The 20688-nt window shown below is 41.4% G+C and overlaps 2 protein-coding genes across 6 annotated transcripts in view; both read left to right on the forward strand.

Annotated features, from left to right (window-relative positions):
• Positions 1-7201, forward strand: part of LOC132765255 (zinc finger protein 420-like) — a 31363-nt gene extending 24162 nt beyond the window's left edge. For 2 of the 4 annotated variants that reach the window (XM_067465389.1, XM_067465391.1), the window contains exons 3-4: positions 2197-2292; positions 4329-7201. In XM_067465389.1, coding sequence (XP_067321490.1) covers positions 2197-2292; positions 4329-5533 — 1301 coding nt within the window. In that variant the 3' untranslated portion in view covers positions 5534-7201. The remainder of the gene's footprint in view (positions 1-2196; positions 2293-4328) is intronic. The other 2 variants (XM_060759514.2, XM_067465392.1) reach the window with 2 other exon arrangements.
• Positions 7202-10264: 3063 nt separating this feature from the next.
• LOC137096289 (zinc finger protein 485-like) lies at positions 10265-20145 on the forward strand. Of its 2 annotated transcripts, none has more exons than XM_067465368.1 (5): positions 10265-10459; positions 11723-11804; positions 12285-12411; positions 16053-16163; positions 16275-20145. In XM_067465368.1, exons 2-5 carry the CDS (start codon positions 11730-11732, stop codon positions 17456-17458), a joined length of 1497 nt encoding a protein of 498 aa, XP_067321469.1. In that variant the 5' UTR covers positions 10265-10459; positions 11723-11729; the 3' UTR covers positions 17459-20145. The 2 variants fall into 2 exon arrangements, with proteins under 2 accessions (XP_067321469.1, XP_067321470.1); XM_067465369.1 differs by having other exon boundaries at positions 11729-11804.
• Positions 20146-20688: the final 543 nt, after the last annotated feature.

Below are 20688 nucleotides of genomic sequence, written 5' to 3' on the forward strand. Positions count from 1 at the left end.
TTTTGCTCCTGTTATGAATTGTAATGTAAATATCTGATTTGCGGATGTATTTTCATTCACTGGACCAAATTTGGCACAAATACCCGATATGCCCAGATTTGAATATTGTTGGGTTGGGGGTGGGATTGATTTTTGTCATTTGGGAATTGTAGTTGCAATCAAAGAACATTCTGAACTTCACCAACGATGGAATTGAACCATACTTGGCACACAGAACTCCCATGGCCAACAGAAAATACTGGAAGGGTTTAGTGGGCAATGACCTTCAGTTTTGGAGTTGTAGTGCACCTACATCCAGAGAGCACCGTGGACTCAAATAATGATGGATCTGAACCAAACTTCGCACAAATACTCAATATGTCCAAATGTGAACAAAGATGGAATTTGGGGGAAATAGACCTTGACATTTGGGAGTTGTCGTTGCTGGGATTTATAGTTCACCTACAAAGAGCATTCTGAATCCCATCAACGATCGAAGTGGGCTAAACTTCTCACACAGAACTCACATGACCAACAGAAAATACAGTGTTTTCTGATGGTCTTTGGTGACCCCTCTGACACCCCCCTCGTGATCCCCCCAGGGGCCCTGACCCCCAAGTTGAGAAACACTGCTCTAGGGCCCGGGCTTCCCAGTTCTCAGTGTTTATTCCTCTTTTGTTGTCCACTGATTTTCTGTTTTCCGTTCTTGAACTGAGAGTAAAGTAACTGCTTTGGGAGATGGTGATGGAGCATTTGGACAATGTGGCCGGTCCAGTGAAGTTGATGGCAGAGGATTATTTCTTTGATCCTGGTGGTCTTTGCTTCTTCCAGAATGCTGACATTTTCCACCTGTCTTCCCAAGAGATTGGCAGGATTTTACAGAGGCAACACTGATGGAATCTTTCCAGAAGTCGAGATTGGCGTTTGTAGATGCCCCGTGTTTTGCAGGCATACAGAAGAGTTGGGAGGACAATAGCTTTATAATCAAGCATCTTTGTATCCCTATAAATGTCTCAATCCTCAAACACTCTCTGCTTCATTGGAAAAAATGCTGCACTCTCAGAGCTCAGGCAGTGCTATATTTTGGCATCAATGTCAACTTTTGGAGAGGTGGCTGCCAAGGTAGCGGAAATGGTCAACTTTTTCTAGTGTTAAGATTTTTTTTTCATGTCAGGAGCGACTTGAGAAGCTGCAAGTCACTTCTGGTGTGAGAGAATTGGCCGTCTGCAAGGGCATTGCCCAGGGAACATCCGGATGTTTTGATGTTTTACCATCCCTGTGGGAGGCTTCTCTCATGTCCCCATATGGGGAGCTGGAGCTGACAGAGGAAACTCATCCGCACTCTCCTCAGATTCAAACCTCCAACCTGTCAGTCTTCTGTCCTGCTGGCACAAGGGTTTAACCCATTGCACCACTGGGGGCTCCTGAGTGTTAAGATGAATTTCTGGCATTGCAGAGGGATTGGTTGGTGCTCACTGGTAGAGCACTTTAGTTTTCTCAATGTTCAGTGAGAGACCAAGCTTTTTGTATGCTTCTGCAAAGGTATTTATAGTGACTTGTAGGTCTTCTGAATGAACACAGACTATTTATTTATTTATTTATTTATTTACCATATTTTTATACTGCTGTTTTCAGCCCGGAGGCAATACAAGGCGGTTCACAGTTGGCAACAATTTGATGCCTCAACACTTATAAAACAATTAAAACAATCATAAAATATTATGACTATGTTATCATCAGCATATTGAAGTTATATAGCAGAAGTAGTTGTGACCTTACTTTTGGGTTTCAGCCTGCTGAGGTTAAAAGACTTTACATCTGTGCAATAGGTGATTTCCACACTGGTGGGGAGTTTTACAGAAAGAGGTTCTGGTCCAGCGGCATGGTTAACACAATGGCCTCTTATCTGTTGTAGCTTTTGTCCACCATCACAACCAATGTAACATGTGCCAGCTTCTCAATTGCCTGCACCGGCAATGAGGTCTTCTTTGGATTGTTCATTGTTTGGTTCCTCCCCTTTGATCTTGGTGCCATGAGTGACCCTGCTAGGAGTGTATCACTCCTGATGGCTTCATTCACAGATTCACTGGAATGCACAAGCCCTCTCACCACAAGAAGGTGTAATTCAGTGAGGGAGCTTGGATAATGACGTGTGCTTTACACAAGTCCTTTAAAAGTTCAGGATGGTGATTTTTTCATATTTTATTTTCTGTCAAGGCTTTCCAGCTTCCAAGCCTACCCTCATCTCTTGTCTGGAACAAGGCGAATACCCATGGTTGCCAGATATGCGAGTCTTCCATAAGAGTTACTCAGGTGAGAATTGAGGAAATATTCTTTTGGGGATTCCCTGATTTGCTTTATTAACTGATACATGGGAAACCATGGGTCTTGATTACCATACAGATGGACTGAGATCATGGTAGTCTGTGTGCCATGTTTGGTCCAGATCCCTTTTCGATGGGAGTCACTGCACTCTCTGGAAGTAGGAGCCATCTTGGAAATCTCTCTCTCTCTCTCTCTCTCTCTCTCTCTCTCTCTCTATATATATATATATATATATATATATATGCGTGTGTGTGTGTGTGTATATATATATATATAAAATAAATGCTCTGTGCATAATGAGTTCCTTAAAAACAAAAGAACCAATGAACGAAATCACACCAAATCTGGCAACAAAACGTCTCACAGCACAAGGAGTGACCATCACTCAAAAAATTATGATTTTGTCATTTGAGAACTGTAGTTGATGGGATGTATAGTTCACCTACAATCAAAGAGCATTCTGAACTCCATCAACGATGGAATTGAACCAAACTTGGCACACAGAACTCCCATGACCAACATAAAATACTAGAAGGGTTTTGTGGGCATGGACCTTGAGTTTGGGAGTTGTAGTTCACCTACATCCAGAGAGCACTGTGGACTCAAACAATGATGGATCTGGACCAAACTTGCCACAAGAACTCAATACACCCAAATATGAACACGGAGTTTGGGGAAAATAGACCTTGACATTAGGGAGTTGTAGTTACTGGGGTTTATAGTTCACCTACAATCAAAGAGCGTTCTGAACCCCACCAAAGACAGAATCAGGCCAAACTTCCCACACGGAACCCCCATGACCAACAGAAAATACTCAAGGCCATCCAGTCCAACTCCCTTCACCAGGGCAAGAAAACGTAATCAAAGCCCTCCTGACAAAGAGCCATCCAGGCATAGATATAGATAGATATGATTCACACACACACAGATATAGTATCATAGATTTGAAAAGGACCCTTAAAGAAGGAGAATGATATGTTGCATGTTCCAGAGTAGGCAAACCAGACAATCTCCACATCAACACTGACAAAGAAACAACAAGAAATACTGTTTACCCACAAGCAGGAAGACATTACATATATTAGAAACCAACACTTTCTCATTACTTTATTTTCCAGATCAACAGCCTGGGCCACAGCAACGTGTGGCAGGGGACAGCTATATATATATGCACACATACATACACACACACTAGCCGTCCTCTGCCACGTGTTGCTGTGTCCCAGTCTGTGTATATGTGTTTTGTTTGTGTATATATATGTGTGTGTATATGTGTATTTATGTGGTTATGCACTTACGTTGTAATGTAATTTTTTTTGGGCTTTTTAAGTCCCTTCTGCTGCGTTTTTCGGTGTTTTTATGAGTGATGGTCACTTGTTGGCCTGATAGGTGTATTGTGTCCAAATTGGGTGTCAATTCGTCCAGTGGTTTTTGAGTTATGTTAATCCCACAAACGAACATTACATTTTTATTTATGTAAGATATATATACACACTCTCATTCACACATACATACAAACATATTTTCAGTTTTATTATATATACTGTACCAGCTTAGATACTGGCCAATGTCTGGGTTAGATCTTTTGTAATAATGAATACTAGAGTCTTTGTTTGGTTTTGGATTTTATTAATGGTCTCAGCAGAAAATGTATATGGGTAAAATACAATTCCCATCATCCTCTATCATTGTCATCCAAACTACACTAGTCGTTAAAAGTTGGTAATGATGGGCATGAGTGCAGTGTTTAGTCCAGATCAATCATCAGTCGGGTTCACAGTATGCTCAGGATGTGGGTGGACTATAACTCCCATTGCCCAGGGCCATTTTCCCCCAAAACCCTCTGATATTTTCTGCTGGTCATGGTGGATCTATCTGCCAAGTTTGACGCAGATATGTTATTGATAGGAATCACATTGGTCTCTGAATGTGATTTCTTGGAAATCACATACAAACATACATACATACATCTTTCCACTTTTATTATATAGATAAATAGATTATTATTGTTATTTTATCTTTAGCAGGTGGTTTGAGAAAGAAGCACGTGTGTCGTAAGTGTGGAGAATGTTTTGCTCAGAAATCCGAACTTGTCTCGCATCGGACAATTCACCCGGGTGAGAAACCTTTCAAGTGCTTGGAGTGTGCAAAGTATTTCTTTCACCATTCCGAGCTTGTGAAACACCAACGAATCCACACCGGAGAGAAGCCTTTCCGGTGCCTCGAGTGTGGGAAATGTTTCTCCCGACAGTCTGTCCTTGTGAATCACCACCGAATCCACACGGGAGAAAAACCTTACAAGTGTTTGGAATGTGTGAAATGTTTTACGGAGAGATCCCAGCTTGTCCGACACCTAAAAATCCACACAGGGGAGAAACCTTATGAATGCTTGGACTGCGGGAAATGTTTTGCCCGTCACGAGGTGCTGGTAAATCACCAAAGAGTCCATACGGGAGCAAAACCATACAAATGCATGGAGTGCGACAAATGTTTTGCTCGTCAGTCTGTTCTGGTGAGCCATCAGAGAATCCACACCGGGGAAAAACCCTATAAATGCCAAGAATGTGGGAAATGTTTTGCTCACCAGTCCAACCTCGTGAATCACCACCGTGTCCACACAGGGGAGAAACCGTATGAATGTCTGAAGTGCGGGAAGTGTTTTGCGCAGCAGTCAGATCTTGGGAAGCACCGGCGCATCCATGCAGTTGAGAGACCCTACAAATGCCTGGTGTGTGGGAAATGTTTTGCAGTTCATTCAGATGTGGTGAATCACCAGCAAATCCACACGGGAGAGAAACCCCATAAATGCCAGGAGTGCGGGAGGTGTTTTGCCCAACATTCGGCCCTTGTGACTCACCAGCGAATCCACACAGCAGAGAAACCCCATAAATGCCAGGAGTGTGGGAAATGTTTTGCCCAACGCTCAACCCTTGTCAGCCACCAGAGAATCCACACAGGAGAAAAACCCTACAAGTGTGAGGTGTGTGGGAAAAGCTTTGCTGAGCTCTCGAACCTGGGGAAACACCAAAAAGTTCACACAGGGGAGAAACGCTACAGATGCTTGGAATGCGGGAAGCGTTTTGCTCGACATGCCCACCTCCAGGTTCACCACGGAGTTCACTTAAAAGCAAAATCCCGTAAAGGCCTCAAGGGAGATCAACTCTTTATAGAAAAAGGAAACTTTATTCAGTATGAAATAGCTGGCACAGGGGAAATACATGCCGAATAATCCTGTGGGAAGCAAATGTTTTCTTGTCTTGAGCTCATCTCCCCACTTTAGGTCTTCCAAGGGGGAAGACAAAGTATTTCAATGATAATGACAGTCTTTCTGTCTGAAATGTGAGTCTGGCCTCCCAGTTTGAGAGCAGCAGAGACAGGGTAGGAAGTGTTAGTTAGGGCTATTTTCCATTTCTCAACTTTTCTATTTCCTTTGTTTCAAAATACTATAGGATGCCCACTTTTCTACCTTTCTGGTTTAGATTAGAAAAGAAATTATCTCTATTTTTTCCCAAGTTTGCAAATGTTACCAACCAACCACCAACCCCAGCCTCTGTGTTTAGGAAATGAAATCACGAGGAAGCAGCACTCATTAATTCTGAATAACATGAATTTTCTGAAAGTTGGATTTGAGGCTTTAGGGCAGGGGTCCTCAAGTGTTTTCAGCCGAGTCCCCTTTCTATAGTTTGGGTAAACCAGGGTGTTTGATTCAAATTCCTTGTCTTCTTCTTCTAAGTTGGGTATCCCTTATCCAAAATGATTGGGACCAGAAATGCTTTGGATTTTGTTTGTTCTATGTGTTATCGAAGGCTTTCATGGCTGAAATCACAGGGTTGTTGTAAGTTTTTCAGGCTGTATGGCCACGTTCCAGAAGCATTCTCTCCTGACGTTTCGTTTGCATCTATGGTATGGATGCAGGCAAAACGTCGGGAGGGAATGCTTCTGGAACATGGCCATACAGCCCGAAAAACTTATAGCAACCCATTATGATTTTGTATATATTTTTATTTACACTTGATTTTATCTAGTGCATAATATACACCTAAAAAGGCATCCCATAGCCATCCTCTTGAATATTTCTGTTAGCACTTAGATAAACATATATAAACATATATTTACAATTCTTGTAGCTGCACCTCATCCTTTTATACATTCTATTTAATTAACTCCTTGTTGTCACTCCTGGATAACTCAATATAGACTAGAAAAGCATCCTAAAACTATTTGCTTTGTTTTATGTAGCACTTCCCATTTATATTGTTAGCTTTCCAAAATGAAGCAGAAATATTAGAAGGGGTTTGTTGTCCTTACCAAGAAAACCCTATGAAGGATTGGGCTTAGGGTCATCATAAATCAGAAAAGATCCGGTTTTTGGGAATCCTGATCAGAGATGTTAAGCCTGTATTAATCTTAGGTCTTGTTCCTTTGGGTTAATTCTCCTCTTCTCAAAATCCCTGGAGCAGATATAAAACCACATTTTTTATTCATGCAAGATGTTTGTAGTAGTATTAGTAGTAGTAGTAGTAGTAGTAGTAGTAGTAATGTTTTATTTTTTTACCCGCCTCTCCTAATGGCTTGTAATGCTTAAGGAGTGAAAAGAATCTGAATGTGTTTGAAAAGAACTTCAATTGTGGGTATAATAAAGGAATTAAACATTGGATTACTGCAGGAGCGATCTGTAAGTAGAGTGGATTGATTATATATAAGCAACCTGATATACACACATATTATGTGTGAGTGTGCGTGCGTATATACACACACACAATCCTATTGTACTTCTGCTCTTGAAAGTCTGTGATGTTTGCTTCAATAATTCCTGTCTGGTTTAATGTTTTTTTGCCCCAATTTAATGATTATGTATATTCTATTAATCAATAAACAATTTCCACTTGTAAAACCATTTTGTGTGTCGTCAATTTTTAACGAGAGAGTGTAGATAATTAAAGAGTACTAGTTTTGACAATTATGTCCTATGAATATTACACAGAGTTCTCAGACAACTTTCTATACTTTTCCAAGCAGGTTTGTTGGTATCCGGCCCAGGCAAGTTCTGGAATAATTAATATGTTTCCTGCCAATTTTGTTGTCCATATTCTTGTAATACTTGTGAGTTGCCTGGCTGTATCACACGGTACCATGGCGCCATCATGTTAATGTATTGACTGGTTTTTCTTAAGTCAAAACTCAAGGTTACAAATGAAATCAACAATATATATTTTTAAATCTTTAAAACTCCACCAGACAACCATAATAACAGCTTTAGAAAAATCGGTCGATCACTCAAAAGGATTTAAACACACCCATAGGCTGTTTTGGGGGAGGAATATGTTCGCACCATAGATAGTGGAATCCATGGACAAGGACTCTGTGGATAATAATAATAATAATAATAATAATAACAACAACAACAATAATAATAATACAATACTACAACAGCAATAATGCAATAATAACACACAATCCCTAAGTGGTTGATAATGATGATGATGATGCAACAATAGCCACAATAATGCAATAATAATAATGATAATAAATTGACCATTCTAGGCTGCTGCTGCTAATAATAATAATAATAATAATGCAAAATAATAACAGTGCATCAGCATAGTAATATAATAATGATGCAAGAACAATAGTCATAATGCAAATGTAATAATAAATCGATAATAATGCAATAATAATTCAATGGTGTGGTAGTATAATAATAATGCAAAAACAGCAGTGATAATGCAATAGTAATAATAAATTGATGATAATAATAAAACAATAATTATTATACACCATTCTAGGCTGCTGATGATAATGATGATGATTATTATGATGAAATAATTATAATGCAGAGGCATGGTAATATAATAATAATGCCTCTCTAAGCTTGGTGCATATTGTTATAAAGAAAAGCTGAACATCAACTATAATAAAACAAAGGTAATGGTGTTTGGAAGAAGACACTCTCAACACAGATGGTCCATTAGGGGTCACCAAATAGAACAATGTCAGGAATTTAAGTACTTTGGAATCCATTTTACGGAAAGATTATCCTAGACACCCCATGTAGAACACACTAAAGCAGTAGCTTTGAAATCTGTTGGAGCAATACTCAGATTCTACAACACTGCAGGGGGTCATCTAGTTGTCCCAGCCCTTAAAATATTTCAGAGTAAAGTTATAGCCCAGATTTTGTATGGTGCTGCTGTCTGGGGATGGGATGAGTCTCAGATAGCAAAACTGGAGGCTCTCCAGAACACATTTCTTAAGAAACTACTGAGACTCCCACCAGGCACCCCGGCAGCCTTGGTCCTGGCAGAGGTTGGTCTCCCCTCCATTAGATCACGTGTTCATTTTACCCTATTTAATTATTGGAGAAATGTAAAAGACTCCTCAGTTCGGGTTCTTCCCAAGGGATGTTTTGAACAACTAGCAAAATGCAAAGTCTGGAACATTAGATACCAGAAGCTGCTGGAATTTCACCCCACTCTGTCTGATAAGCCTTCTATCTTGAACTCAAGGGAGAAACTCCAGGAATATTTTTTTAATTGTGCCCACCATGATATGCAGGCCATTAATAACTCCAAATTCTCCCACTGGTTTAGACTGTACAAACTTGACCATGATAGGGCTATCGACCTGACTAGGCTCACATTTCCAAAACTTAGACAAGCCTTCACTGCCCTTCGTTTTCAAAGTATGCCCACAGCAGTGATTGATGGCAGATATACGGGCACCCCTCTGGCTCTTTGTTTATGTGTTTGCGGGGCCCCGAAATTGAGGATCTGCCTCACTATTTGCTTTTCTGCCCTTTGTATTCTGATCCAAGAACCAACATCCTCGGGTTTATTCTTCACCTCCTTCAGACCAACACTGTGTCCGAAAAGATTTTCTATCTCTTGGCTGACACTAACCCCGTGGTTACTCAAAAGGTGTCTCTTTTTGCCCTGGCAGCACAGAAAATCCGGGCAAAACTAATCTCTGATATTGCAGTTGACTGTGCTGGGGTTTCAACTAATAGTGGCTGTTTATGTAGTTTTAATAATGCTGTATCTGTTTGCTTTTACTTGGTTTTTAATTACGCAGGTATGAGTCTACAAATTATGTAGTATTTCAAAGGTGCATCTTGCCATCGATATATGTAGCATTTTAATGATTTATAGGATTTTATTGTGTATTTTATATTGTATTTAATAATCTGGTGTTCATGTATTTATTTATTTGCCTTGCCTTGTATGTGAAAGACCTATGGTCTAAGAATCGAATAAACTAGCTTCCCCCTAATAATAATGCAAAAACAGCAGTCGTAATGCAATAGTAATAATAAACCTTAATAATAATAATAATAATAATAATAATAATAATAAATTGACAATAACAATGCAGTGATAACAACTATATACCATTCTAGGGTGCTGCTAATAATCATGCAAAATAATAACAGTGCATACCATTCTAGGGTACTGCTAATAATAATAATGCAAAATAATAACAATGCATCAGCATAGTAATATAATAATAATGCTATAGTAATAATGCTATAGCAATAACAAATTGATAATAGTAATGCAATAATAATAATTATACATTATTCTAGGCTAACAATAATGATAATGCAATAATAATAATGCAACGGGGTGGTCATATAATAATGCAAGAACAGCAGTGATAATGCAATAGTAATAATAATGCAGCACTATTGTAATATAATAATGCAACAACAGCAACAATCCTGCAATAATAATAATAATAATAATAATAGTGCAGTTATTATGCCATTATAATAATGCACCATCCTAGGCTAACAAGAAGAACACTACACCCTGCCTGGCAGAATGGGGCTGGACTGGATGGCCTCTAGGGCTCCCTCCCAGCTCTAGGCTTCTCTGGCTCTGACTCTGCCCTCCAGGCTGCAGAGCAAGGGAACTGGGCGGGCCTTCCTGCCTGTCCAATGGAGACAGAGGAGGAGGAGGTGGAGGGCAAGCAGCAGAACAATGGCTGGACTGCATTTCCCTGCAGCCTCTCTGTTGTGACTTTTGAGCAGGCGGTGGGAGGAAAAGGAGGACTACAAATCCCAGGGCTCCTCTGGAGGGCGGGAGGCAGGAGGGGAGGGTGGGCCTGGAAGGAGAGGAAAAAGCCTGGGGAAAGTTTGGCAGCCCCAAGAAGGCAGGTGAGAAGGACTTGCTTGCTTATATAATGGGGAGCCTGTTACATGGGGGGACTTTGGCATTACTTGAGTCCTTGGGCTTTGGGAGAGGTGCCGGATAACTGAGAGTCTGGTCTACTCTCTCTTCCTCTCTCTATCTTTCCATATGACAGATTCCTTTACGTACATGCATGTACATACACATAGATACATGCGTACAGTAGACTCTCAGTTAACCGGCACCCATGGTGAATTGGATATATGTATTGTCTGGTTGCTTGTGAGTGAGTACTAAAACAGGCCTAACTAATACTCAAGCATACCACCAACTCTGCATTAACTTGATAATGAAGTACAGCAATTTTATAAAAAGGCAAAACAAAGGCAAACTTAACATAACACTGTATTATACCAAAAAACCAAAACTAAACCACGCCAAAATATGGAACACGGTCATACAGCCCGAAAAACTTACAGCAGCCCATTCCAAAAAAAACTTTGCAAAGTGATTTTTTCAGCATAAGGAACTAATCATAAGTGTGTTTAGCCAAGTTTAATCTAATATTTCTGCTAAAATTGATTTTTAAAGTATTTCTTCGATTATTATTTTTTATTCCTGCTGTTACTTGAGAGTTTCTGGTTAACTGAGAGTCTAACTCCCCTTGTGGATCCCTATAATGTCAGATAATAACAAATGCTATATTTTGACCATATGCTTTCATTGTAAGACCACGGGCCCCATTTGCACTGTGATATAATGCAGTTTATACAACCCCATGCTGCCAGGCAGGAAGACACAATAAAACCCCTCTTGACAGATGACCATCCAGCCATTGCTTAAAAACCCACAAATACTTTTGACCATATGTTTGCATTACGAGACCAAGGCCCCAAATACACTGCCATATAAGGCAGTTTGTACAACTCCAAATACACAATCCAAACCCTTACAGCAGATGGCCATCCAGTTTCTGCATTGAGCTGGATTATATGGCAGTGTAGACTCATACAGCGCAGATTGAACTGCATGGATCTGGATTGCGAGTCTATACTGCCATGGAGTACAGATCAGTGCAATTGATTTGCATTCTGAAACTGCAATATATGGTAGTATAGGTGGGGCCTTGGAGAAGCCAGGGCATGGATAGAAGAAACTGGATATTGAATCACTGGATAAAGGGACCATGCTGTATTATTTGATTTTTCTCATTCTATTTGTTGCTGATATCTAAAGGGGGTGTTTCCCCCATTCACCATTTCGACTGTCCCTTTATTGACTCCCACAAGGAACAGAATGATGACTGCATTGAAATCTGGATTGCCTCCATCCTCCCGAGAAATGGCCAAGGTTGCTCTGAAGCCAGGGCAGGTAGGAACTCTTTGGAAACAGTTATTTTGAAACCTCTTCTTCTGGATAAGCAAAAGACACATCGGGGCTATATTTTCACAATAGAGTGGGATTTTTTTTTTTGGATGCACCCCCCAGATTTTTTTTCCTATGTCAGGAGCAACTTGAGAAACTGCAAGTCGCTTCTGGTGTGAGAGAATTGGCCATCTGCAAAGATGTTGCCCAGGGGATGCCCGGATGTTTTACCATACTTGTGGGAGGCTTCTCTCATGTCCCTGCATGGGGAGCTGGAGCTGACAGAGGGAGCTCATCAACGCTTTTCCCACATTCAAATGGGAATGATATAGGTCTTGATTTTTCCTGTTCAGTTTTACATTGTATTATCTTTATTTCATTGTCTGGTTTTGTTGCTATACTTTGGAGAGAGAGAGAAAAAAAAAGCTGTGTCAGACTAAGCTTTCTGGAGGAACAGATCTAATTGAGCCCTCTGCCTTCTTCCAGAGCCTGGTGACTTTTGAAGATGTGGCTGTTTATTTCACAACCAGCGAGGGAGCTCTGCTGAAATCAAGTCAAAAAGCCTTATACCTGGAAGTCATGATGGAGAATTATGGGAACGTGGCTTCCTTGGGTAAGGAACCTCCTCCTCATCTCACTTTGCAGGAGAGCTTTGCAGTAATCCAGATTCGATAGAGTTACAAGCTGGGTAGATGTGGGGAATGCCGTGGATGTAGCATACCTAGATTTCAGTAAGGCCTTCGACAAGGTCCCCATGACCTTCTGGCAAGGAAACTAGTCCAATGTGGGCTAGGCAAAACTACGGTGAGGTGGATCTGTAATTGGTTAAATGGGCGAACCCAGAGGGTGATTCTCCCCAATGCTTTCTCTTCATCCTAGAAAGAAGTGACGAGCGGAGTGCCGCAGGGTTCTGTCCTGGGCCCGGTTCTGTTCAGGATCTTTATTAATGACTTAGATGAAGGGTTAGAAGGCAGGATCATTAAGTTTGCAGATGACACCAAATTGGGAGGGAGAACCAATACTCCAGAGGACAGGAGCAGGATTCAAAACAATCTGAACAGATTAGAGAGATGATTGGCTAAAAACAACAAAATGAAGTTCAACAGGGACAAATGCAAGATACTCCACTTAGGCAGGAAAAAATGGAATGCAAAGATACAGAACGGGGGACACATGGTTTGAGAGCAGTACTTGTGAAAAAGATATTGGAGTCCTCGTTGACAGGAAAGTGAACATGAGCCAACAATGTGATACGGTGGCAAAAAAAGCCAATGGGATTTTGGCCTGCATCAATAGGAGCATAGTGTCTAGATCTAGGGAAGTAATGCTACCCCTCTATTCTGCTCTGGTTAGACCACACCTGGAATACTGTGTCCAATTCTTGGCACCACAATTGAAGCGGGAGATTGACAAGCTAGAATGTGTCCAGAGGAGGGCAACTAAAATGATTAATAATAATAATAATAATAATAATAATAATAATCTTTATTTATACCCCGCCACCATCTCCCCAATGGGGACTCGGGGTGGCTTACATGAGGCCAAGCCCGAACAAAAAATGACAGCAAAATAAAACCAAAAACACATGCAACAAACAACAACATCGTACTTACATAAAATATATGAATACATTAACGATATAAGATTACAATAAACATAGTCGCAATGACAATGGGCAGGAGAACAAGCCCTATGAGGAGCGGCTTAAAGAGCTGGTCATGTTTAGCCTGCAGAAGAGAAGACATATAAATACGTGAGATATAGGGAGGAGGGAGCAAGCTTGTTTTCTGCTGCCCTGGATACTAGGACGCAGAACAATGGCTTCAAACTACAAGAAAGGAGATTCCACCTGAACATTAGGAAGAACTTTCTGACTGTGAGAGCTGTTCAGCAGTGGAACTCTCTGCCCCGGAGTGTGGTGAAGGCTCCTACGAAGGCTTTTAAACAGAGGCTGGGTGGCCATCTATTGGAGTGCTTTGAACATGATTGTCCTGCTTCATGGCAGGAAGTTGGACTGGTTGGCCCATGAGGTCTTTTTCAACTCTGTGATTCTATGATTCTATGAAAGTGGTTTCAGGTTGAATTAATTTTGCAGTCCTTACTGGAGCTGTAAATAATCTCTAGTAAAAGATTTATGAACACCATCCATTGAGGGCCCTTCCAAACAGCTCTATATCCTAGAATATCAAGGCAGAAAATCCCACAATACGTGCTTTGAACTAAGTTATCTAAGTCCACACACATATAATGTGGGATTTTCTGCCTTGATATTCTGGGATATAGGGCTGTGTGGAAGGGCCCTGACACACAAGTCTGTTAGCAACAACTTGCCGGGTTTACAGTGGGCTCTGCAGAAATTGCTTCGGTTGTGCTCCAACAAAAGGAAACTCAGCCTGTTTGGCAATCACGATATATTATACTATCTAACACATTTTTTTCCTGGGTTATAAATGACATTTTGTAATTGGTTCTATCATAAAATGGTTTTTATATATGTTTTTATATAGTAATTAATCACACGTTTATGAATGCATGGCGTCATAGAATCATAGAATCAAAGAGTTTGAAGAGACCTCATGGGCCATCCAGTCCAACCCCCTGCCAAGAAGCAGGAATATTACATTCAAATCACCCCTGACAGATGGCCATCCAGCCTCTGTTTAAAACCTTCCAAAGAAGGAGCCTCCACCACACTCCGGGGCAGAGAGTTCCACTGCTGAACAGCTCTCACAGTCAGGAAGTTCTTCCTCATGTTCAGGTGGAATCTCCTCTCTTGTAGTTTGAAGCCATTGTTCCGCGTCCTAGTCTCCAGGGAAGCAGAAAACAAGCTTGCTCCCTCCTCCCTGTGGCTTCCTCTCACATATTTATACATGGCTATCATATCTCCTCTCAGTCTTCTCTTCTTCAGGCTAAACATGCCCAGCTCCTTAAGCCACTCCTCAGGGCTTGTTCTCCAGACCCTTGATCATTTTAGTCGCCCTCCTCTGGACTTGTGCCAATCTGTAACCCGCCTTGTGCCAATCTGTAACCCGCTTTGTGTCGCCCTGCGGTTGAGAAAAGCGGGCTGTAAATGTCGCCAATAAATATATAAATAAATAAATAAAAACACGGAAAAAAGTTTATTAAACCGCAAAAACTTTGTTTTTGCAGGACATCCTACAGCACATTTTGTTATAGCTTTTCAATGAGTATCTCACAGAGTCTCAAACAATTCAACATAGTTTGCGGCAGGCACAAAAATGAAGTTTCCGGAGGATAATAATTATATTCAAAGTAAGGACGCCATAATTAAACAGGAAATAACACTTTCAAACTAGGAACAGAAACATTTTTCAGATGGAAAGAGACCACAATTGGAAAAAGTTTAAGAACCCTGGACTAAACCACGATGACCCTTAAGATCTTTTCTGGTCAGTCTCCCAACATCACATTGTGAATGAGGCGTCATGCTTCTCCACTACTGTGTACTTCTTTTTCTCTATTTAGTTGTTGCAATGTGAAGCTTGGTGACCCTAAGTGTGAACTTATCCTAGTGGGGTTTTTCCCCCTTTGCCTTCCTGGAGAGTGTTGCTTCTCCATATGGGTTTCTCTATCCGAGTGGGGATTTGGATCCTGATCCCAGTGTTTCCTAATTCCACTGTATCACACAATCTCTTTGATTTAGGAATCTATAATACAGTGGTTCTCAAACTTTGGACTTCCAGACATTTTCGACTTCAGCTCCCTAAATTCCTAACACTGCAAACTACTGGGATTTCTGAGAGTTGAAGTTCAAAAAAAACAAAGATTGTGAACTACTATCCTAATATGTTTCTGGCAAATTAGGATAGTCTCCAGAATTTAGTTCACATATATATTGATCTGGAACCCCCGGTGGCGCAGCGGGTGAAATCTCTGAGCTGCTGAACTTCCTGATCGAAAGGCTGGTAGTTCGAATCCAGGGAACGGGGTGAGCTCCTGCTGATAGCCCCAGCTTCTGCCAACCTAGCAGTTCGAAAACATGTGAATGTGAGTAGATCAGTAGTTAACGTTTATGTGGGAAAGTAATGGCGCTCCATGCAGTCATGCCATCCACATGACCTTGGAGGTGTCTATGGACAACACCGGTTCTTTGGCTTAGAAATGGAGAGGAGCACCACTCCCCAGAGGCAGACACAACTAGACTTAATGACAAAGGGGAAACCTTTACCTTTATACCAATTTAGGGCACTCTTACCAATTATGTTTTGCATTTCCATGTCAACTCACATACAGGATTTTCAGGTCCAAAGCCTGAACTCATCTCTCAGATGGAACAAGGAGAAGAACTGTGGATACCCGATTCTCAGATGAAAGTTGGTGCAGAGACCTTTGGTAGAGACTCAGGTGAGTAACTCTTGATAAAACGTTAGCCAATGGACCCATTGCCATTTTTATTGCCCCTAACCTCGGTGAATGTGGAGGGTTGATTGTATATATTTCCCTTTGTTCCATCAGGTGACTCTTTGGGGAAAGCTTGGAGACCCCCATGGGGTGAAAGTTATGTCGTTCCCCGGAGATTCCTTTCTGAAGAGAAACCCTTTCCGAAGAGAAAGCCTTCTGTTCAACAGCCAAACCTGAAGATGCCACCAAAAACCCTCAAGGGACAAAGAAGCTACAAGTGCCTGGAGTGTGGAGAAAGCTTTAAGCGGCATTCGCTCTTCATCCGACACTGGCGTGTCCACACGGGGGAGAAGCCATATGAATGCCAGGAGTGCGGGAAAGGTTTCCTCCGGCCCTCAGCTCTGGTGAAGCACCGCCGTGTTCACAGCACCAAGAAACCAAGAAACGTGTGCTTGGAGTGTGGGAAGCAATTTGCCCGAGAGGCGTACCTGCTGGCCCACCAGGTGACCCACTTCCGAGAGAAGCGCCGGAAATGCTTGCAGTGCGGGGAAGACTTTGCCGACCACCCGGCTGACTTTAGGCACCAGAGATTCCATACCGGAAAGACATCTTATAAGTGCCTGGAGTGTGGGAAGGGCTTTACGGACCGTTATCACGTAGTGATTCACCAGAAAGTCCATACGGGAATGAACCGCTTCAAATGCTCCGAGTGCGGGGAGTGTTTTGACCAGCATTCAGCTCTCGTGAGTCACTGGATGGTCCACACCGGAGAGCAGCCCTACGAATGCCTCGAGTGTGGCAAAGGGTTTTCACGGCCCTCGGCGCTTGTGCAACATTGCCGGGTCCATACAGCTGAGGAATCCTACACGTGCTCTGAGTGTGGGAAGCATTTCACCCAACAGTCGGGTCTGGCGAGGCACCGGCGAGTCCACTCCGGAGAAAAACCCTTCCGTTGTTCGGAGTGCGGAAAGGGCTTTGCGGATGCTTCGTCCTTCAAGAAGCACCAAAGGGTTCACACCGGTGAGAAACCTTTCATGTGCCCGGAGTGCGGGAAGAGCTTTTCGGACCGATCGAACGTCTTGGCTCACCAGAGGGTCCACACGGGGGAGAAACCCTACAAATGTTTAGAGTGCGGGAAATGCTTTTCCCATGGGTCGCATGTCCTGAAACACCAGAAGTTCCACGTAAAGTACTATGTAAACACTGATAGCAGCCCCGGGGAGTTGGCCACAAAGGAGTTACCTCTCCCAAGGACAATCCAACCAGAGCCTGGAAGCAACAAATTACAAGTAATGTAATGAAATGACTTGGAATAAGTAATTTTCTAGCAATTAGGTGAAATAAACTAACTTTTCACAATTGTAGCAAGTGGAAATGATGTTATTGCATTGGTTTCCAGTTGCAGTTGGTTTTTTTACAGTTTCATTTAAACGACATTTGGCCACAGATTTCTTCGATCAAATCTTTTATGCAAATTTTTTGAAAACGAAACAGCACTTTAACAACAATAGCGCAAAATCCATATCATTGTGACAGAAAGCAAAATTGTGTTCCATTCTCAGAATCAAAGATGTTTGTTTTTGTGTTGTCAAAGACTTTCATGGCTGGAATCACTGGGTTGTTGTGAGTTTTCCGGGCTGTATGGCCATGTGCCAGAAGCATTCTCTCCTGACATTTCACCTGCATCTATGTCATGCATTATCAGAGGTTGTGAGGTCTGTGTGATCTTACAACCTATGAGGATTCCTGCCGTAGATGCAGGCGAAATGTCAGGAGAGAATGCTTCTGAGACATGGCCATACAGCCTGGAAAAACTCACAACAACCCATGTTTTTCTTTTCCAGGAGTTTTGATGCAAATGGCAAAATATTTTTGAGCGACATCATCCCTGGTAATTAGAATTTGTTTTTAAAAATTAAGGAACCTGATTCAGACCTGAACATGTTGAATGACAAATCTTCTGATGTCCCAATCGGAAGTTAATGAAAGGATCCAGTTCCTATTGCTAACCTACATTTATTTATTTATTAAATTTTTAATCTATTAAAATATTTGTATCCTGTCCTGTATCTTGGATAGTGTCCCTCAATATTGTGTTTACAATTTGAAACAGTAGAAAGCAAGGTGAATAATTTAAAGCATCTTAAAACAGAGCCCACAATTCTAGGCCAGCGCCTACTTTAGTTACATAGCTTATTATTTACAGTATTTATATTCCACACTTCTCACCCTGCTGGGGACTTACAATGCGCATATACATGGCAAACATTCAATGCCATTAGGCATACAACATATATAGACAGACACAGAGACAATTTAACATTCCAGCTTTCTGGCTTTATGAGTGTAGGCTTGATTCCGGCCATAGGGGGAGCTGTCGCCTCATCATCCACCTCTGACACCGAGTCCTTGATGGAGCACTGGCTCACTCTTATGCATGCCGCTGGAAGGTTTTATGGTGTCATAAATTAGTTAAATTAGCCTCCCCACATAAAGCGGTACCTAAATTTCCTCCTTGACAGATGCAACTGTCTTTTGGGCTGCATAGGTCAACAGCAAGCTAGACTATTAATACTTGTGGGGTTGGGGGTGGGATTGATTTTGTCATTTGGGAGTTGAGGTTGCTGGGATTTATAGTTCACCATCAAAGAGCATTCTGAACTCCACCAATGATGTAATTGAACCAAACTTGTCACACAGAACTCCCATGACCAACAGAAAATACTGGAAGGGTTTGGTGGGCATTGACCTTGAGTTTGGGAGTTGTAGTTCACCTACCTCCAGAGAGCACTCTGGACCAAACTTGACATGAATACTCAATATGCCCTAATGTGAACTCTGGTGGAGTTTGGGGGGAAACAGATCTTTACATTTGGGAGTTGTAGTTGCTGAGTTTTATAATTCACCTACAATCAAAGAGCATTCTGAACTTCACCAATGATAGAATTGGGCCAAACTTCCCACACAGAACCCCCATGACCAATAAAAAATACTGTGTTTTCTGATGGTCTTTGGTAATCCCTCTGATGCCCCCTCATGACCCCTTCCCAGGGGTCCTGACCCCCAGATTGAGAAACGCTGCCTAGGACCACCTGATTGGGATGCTTTAATATTTTCATTAAGGACAAGTTCAAAACGTTGGTATTTCATTCATTCGCATTCTAAATTGAATTTTAAATTGAATTGTGATTTAATGTTTTAAATGTATGTAATTATTGGATTTTATTATGTATTTTGTGTATTATTATGTATTATTTGTACATTGGAGGCATCGAATTGTTGCCGGCTGGAAGCCGCCCTTAGTCTTGGGGGGGTTTGAGAAGGGCGGGGTATAAATATATGAAATAAATAAATAATAATAATAAATTCCAGTCGTTTTAAAATTAAGGATTCTATAGCTATATTGCCTAGGTGTGACTAAAATGTTACTACTATGGTTAGATTTTGCTCCTCCCTGAACAAAGTTGCTGTGTGTGCCTTTTTTATATACAGAGTGAGTTTTTTGCCGATTTAAGATTATCCTGCTGTGAATTATACTTCGCTGCTTTATTTTATAGTTTTCTTTTTTATTATTATTCTTGGGCTAAGCTGAGTTTTGTGAGCTTTCATTTACTTCAGTTTGGTCCAATCTTCTGTTTACCTTTTCCCATCTTTTTTTCCCTTTTTGCTACTTTTAGGACAAACTACTAGATAGCTCTAAATGCAGTAAGCTTTAACTAGAGGGCTGGTGGAAGATTAGTGGGAAACCTAGCATTTTTATCAACGGTCATGACGGCTGCCATATGCGTTAAAGACTTGTATATAGAAGGCAATTGCACTTGATGCCAAAAGCCCAACGTGTTCTACGTAGTGCACTTTTCATTTAATTATGGTATTTTTTTCTCTCAAATGCATTTCCTTTCCTCTGATATCGTATGTATTGTTCTCATTCCTTGTTTATCTCTTGGAATTTAAATGAGAGATGCAATAAATGTAAGCCAATTTATTTTAATAGTTTGGTGTCGTCTTGTGTTGCACCTTCTCTCCTACTGCGTTCATGATACTGATGTATTCACAATGGGGACAAAAGTGTCGTTCAGGAGTGTCAAGCTCATTTTCACTCAGAGTCACAACAACCTTGTTGAAGGCTTTCGTGGCTGGAATAAGTGGATTGTTGTGAGTTTTCCGGGCTGTATGGCTATGTTCCAGAAGCATTCTCTCCTGACGTTTCGCCTGCATCTATAGCAGGCATCCTCAGAGGTTGTGAGGTCTTTTGGAAACTAGGAATATGGGGTTTATATATCTGTGGAAAGGCCAGGGTGGAAGAAAACTCTTTGTCTGTTTGAGGTAGGTGTGCTGGTACAGCTCCAATTCTGTTTGCTTTGCATTAAATGTTTGTTTGCAATCCCAGGCTTGGGATTTTGCAGTAGGGTGGCTTTCTGTTATAGTTTGTAATCATAGGGCAAGCCACCTGTCAATTATCGTTAGGTTCCCTGGTCCCGCCCCTTTTTGGGTTTTTGGAGGGAATAGGAGCCTTTTTGAGTTCAGT

Source organism: Anolis sagrei, chromosome 2, assembly GCF_037176765.1.
Source record: "Anolis sagrei isolate rAnoSag1 chromosome 2, rAnoSag1.mat, whole genome shotgun sequence".
NCBI classification, from domain to species: domain Eukaryota; kingdom Metazoa; phylum Chordata; class Lepidosauria; order Squamata; family Dactyloidae; genus Anolis; species Anolis sagrei.

Bases quoted from the DNA above. Each gene is read 5' to 3' on its own strand.
- LOC137096289 (XM_067465368.1), top strand. From the start codon at position 11,730: ATGATGACTGCATTGAAATCTGGATTGCCTCCATCCTCCCGAGAAATG. The intron at 11,805-12,284 runs GTAGGAACTCTT...GCCTTCTTCCAG, and splicing joins TTGCTCTGAAGCCAGGGCAG to AGCCTGGTGACTTTTGAAGA. The intron at 12,412-16,052 runs GTAAGGAACCTC...ACTCACATACAG, and splicing joins TGGGAACGTGGCTTCCTTGG to GATTTTCAGGTCCAAAGCCT.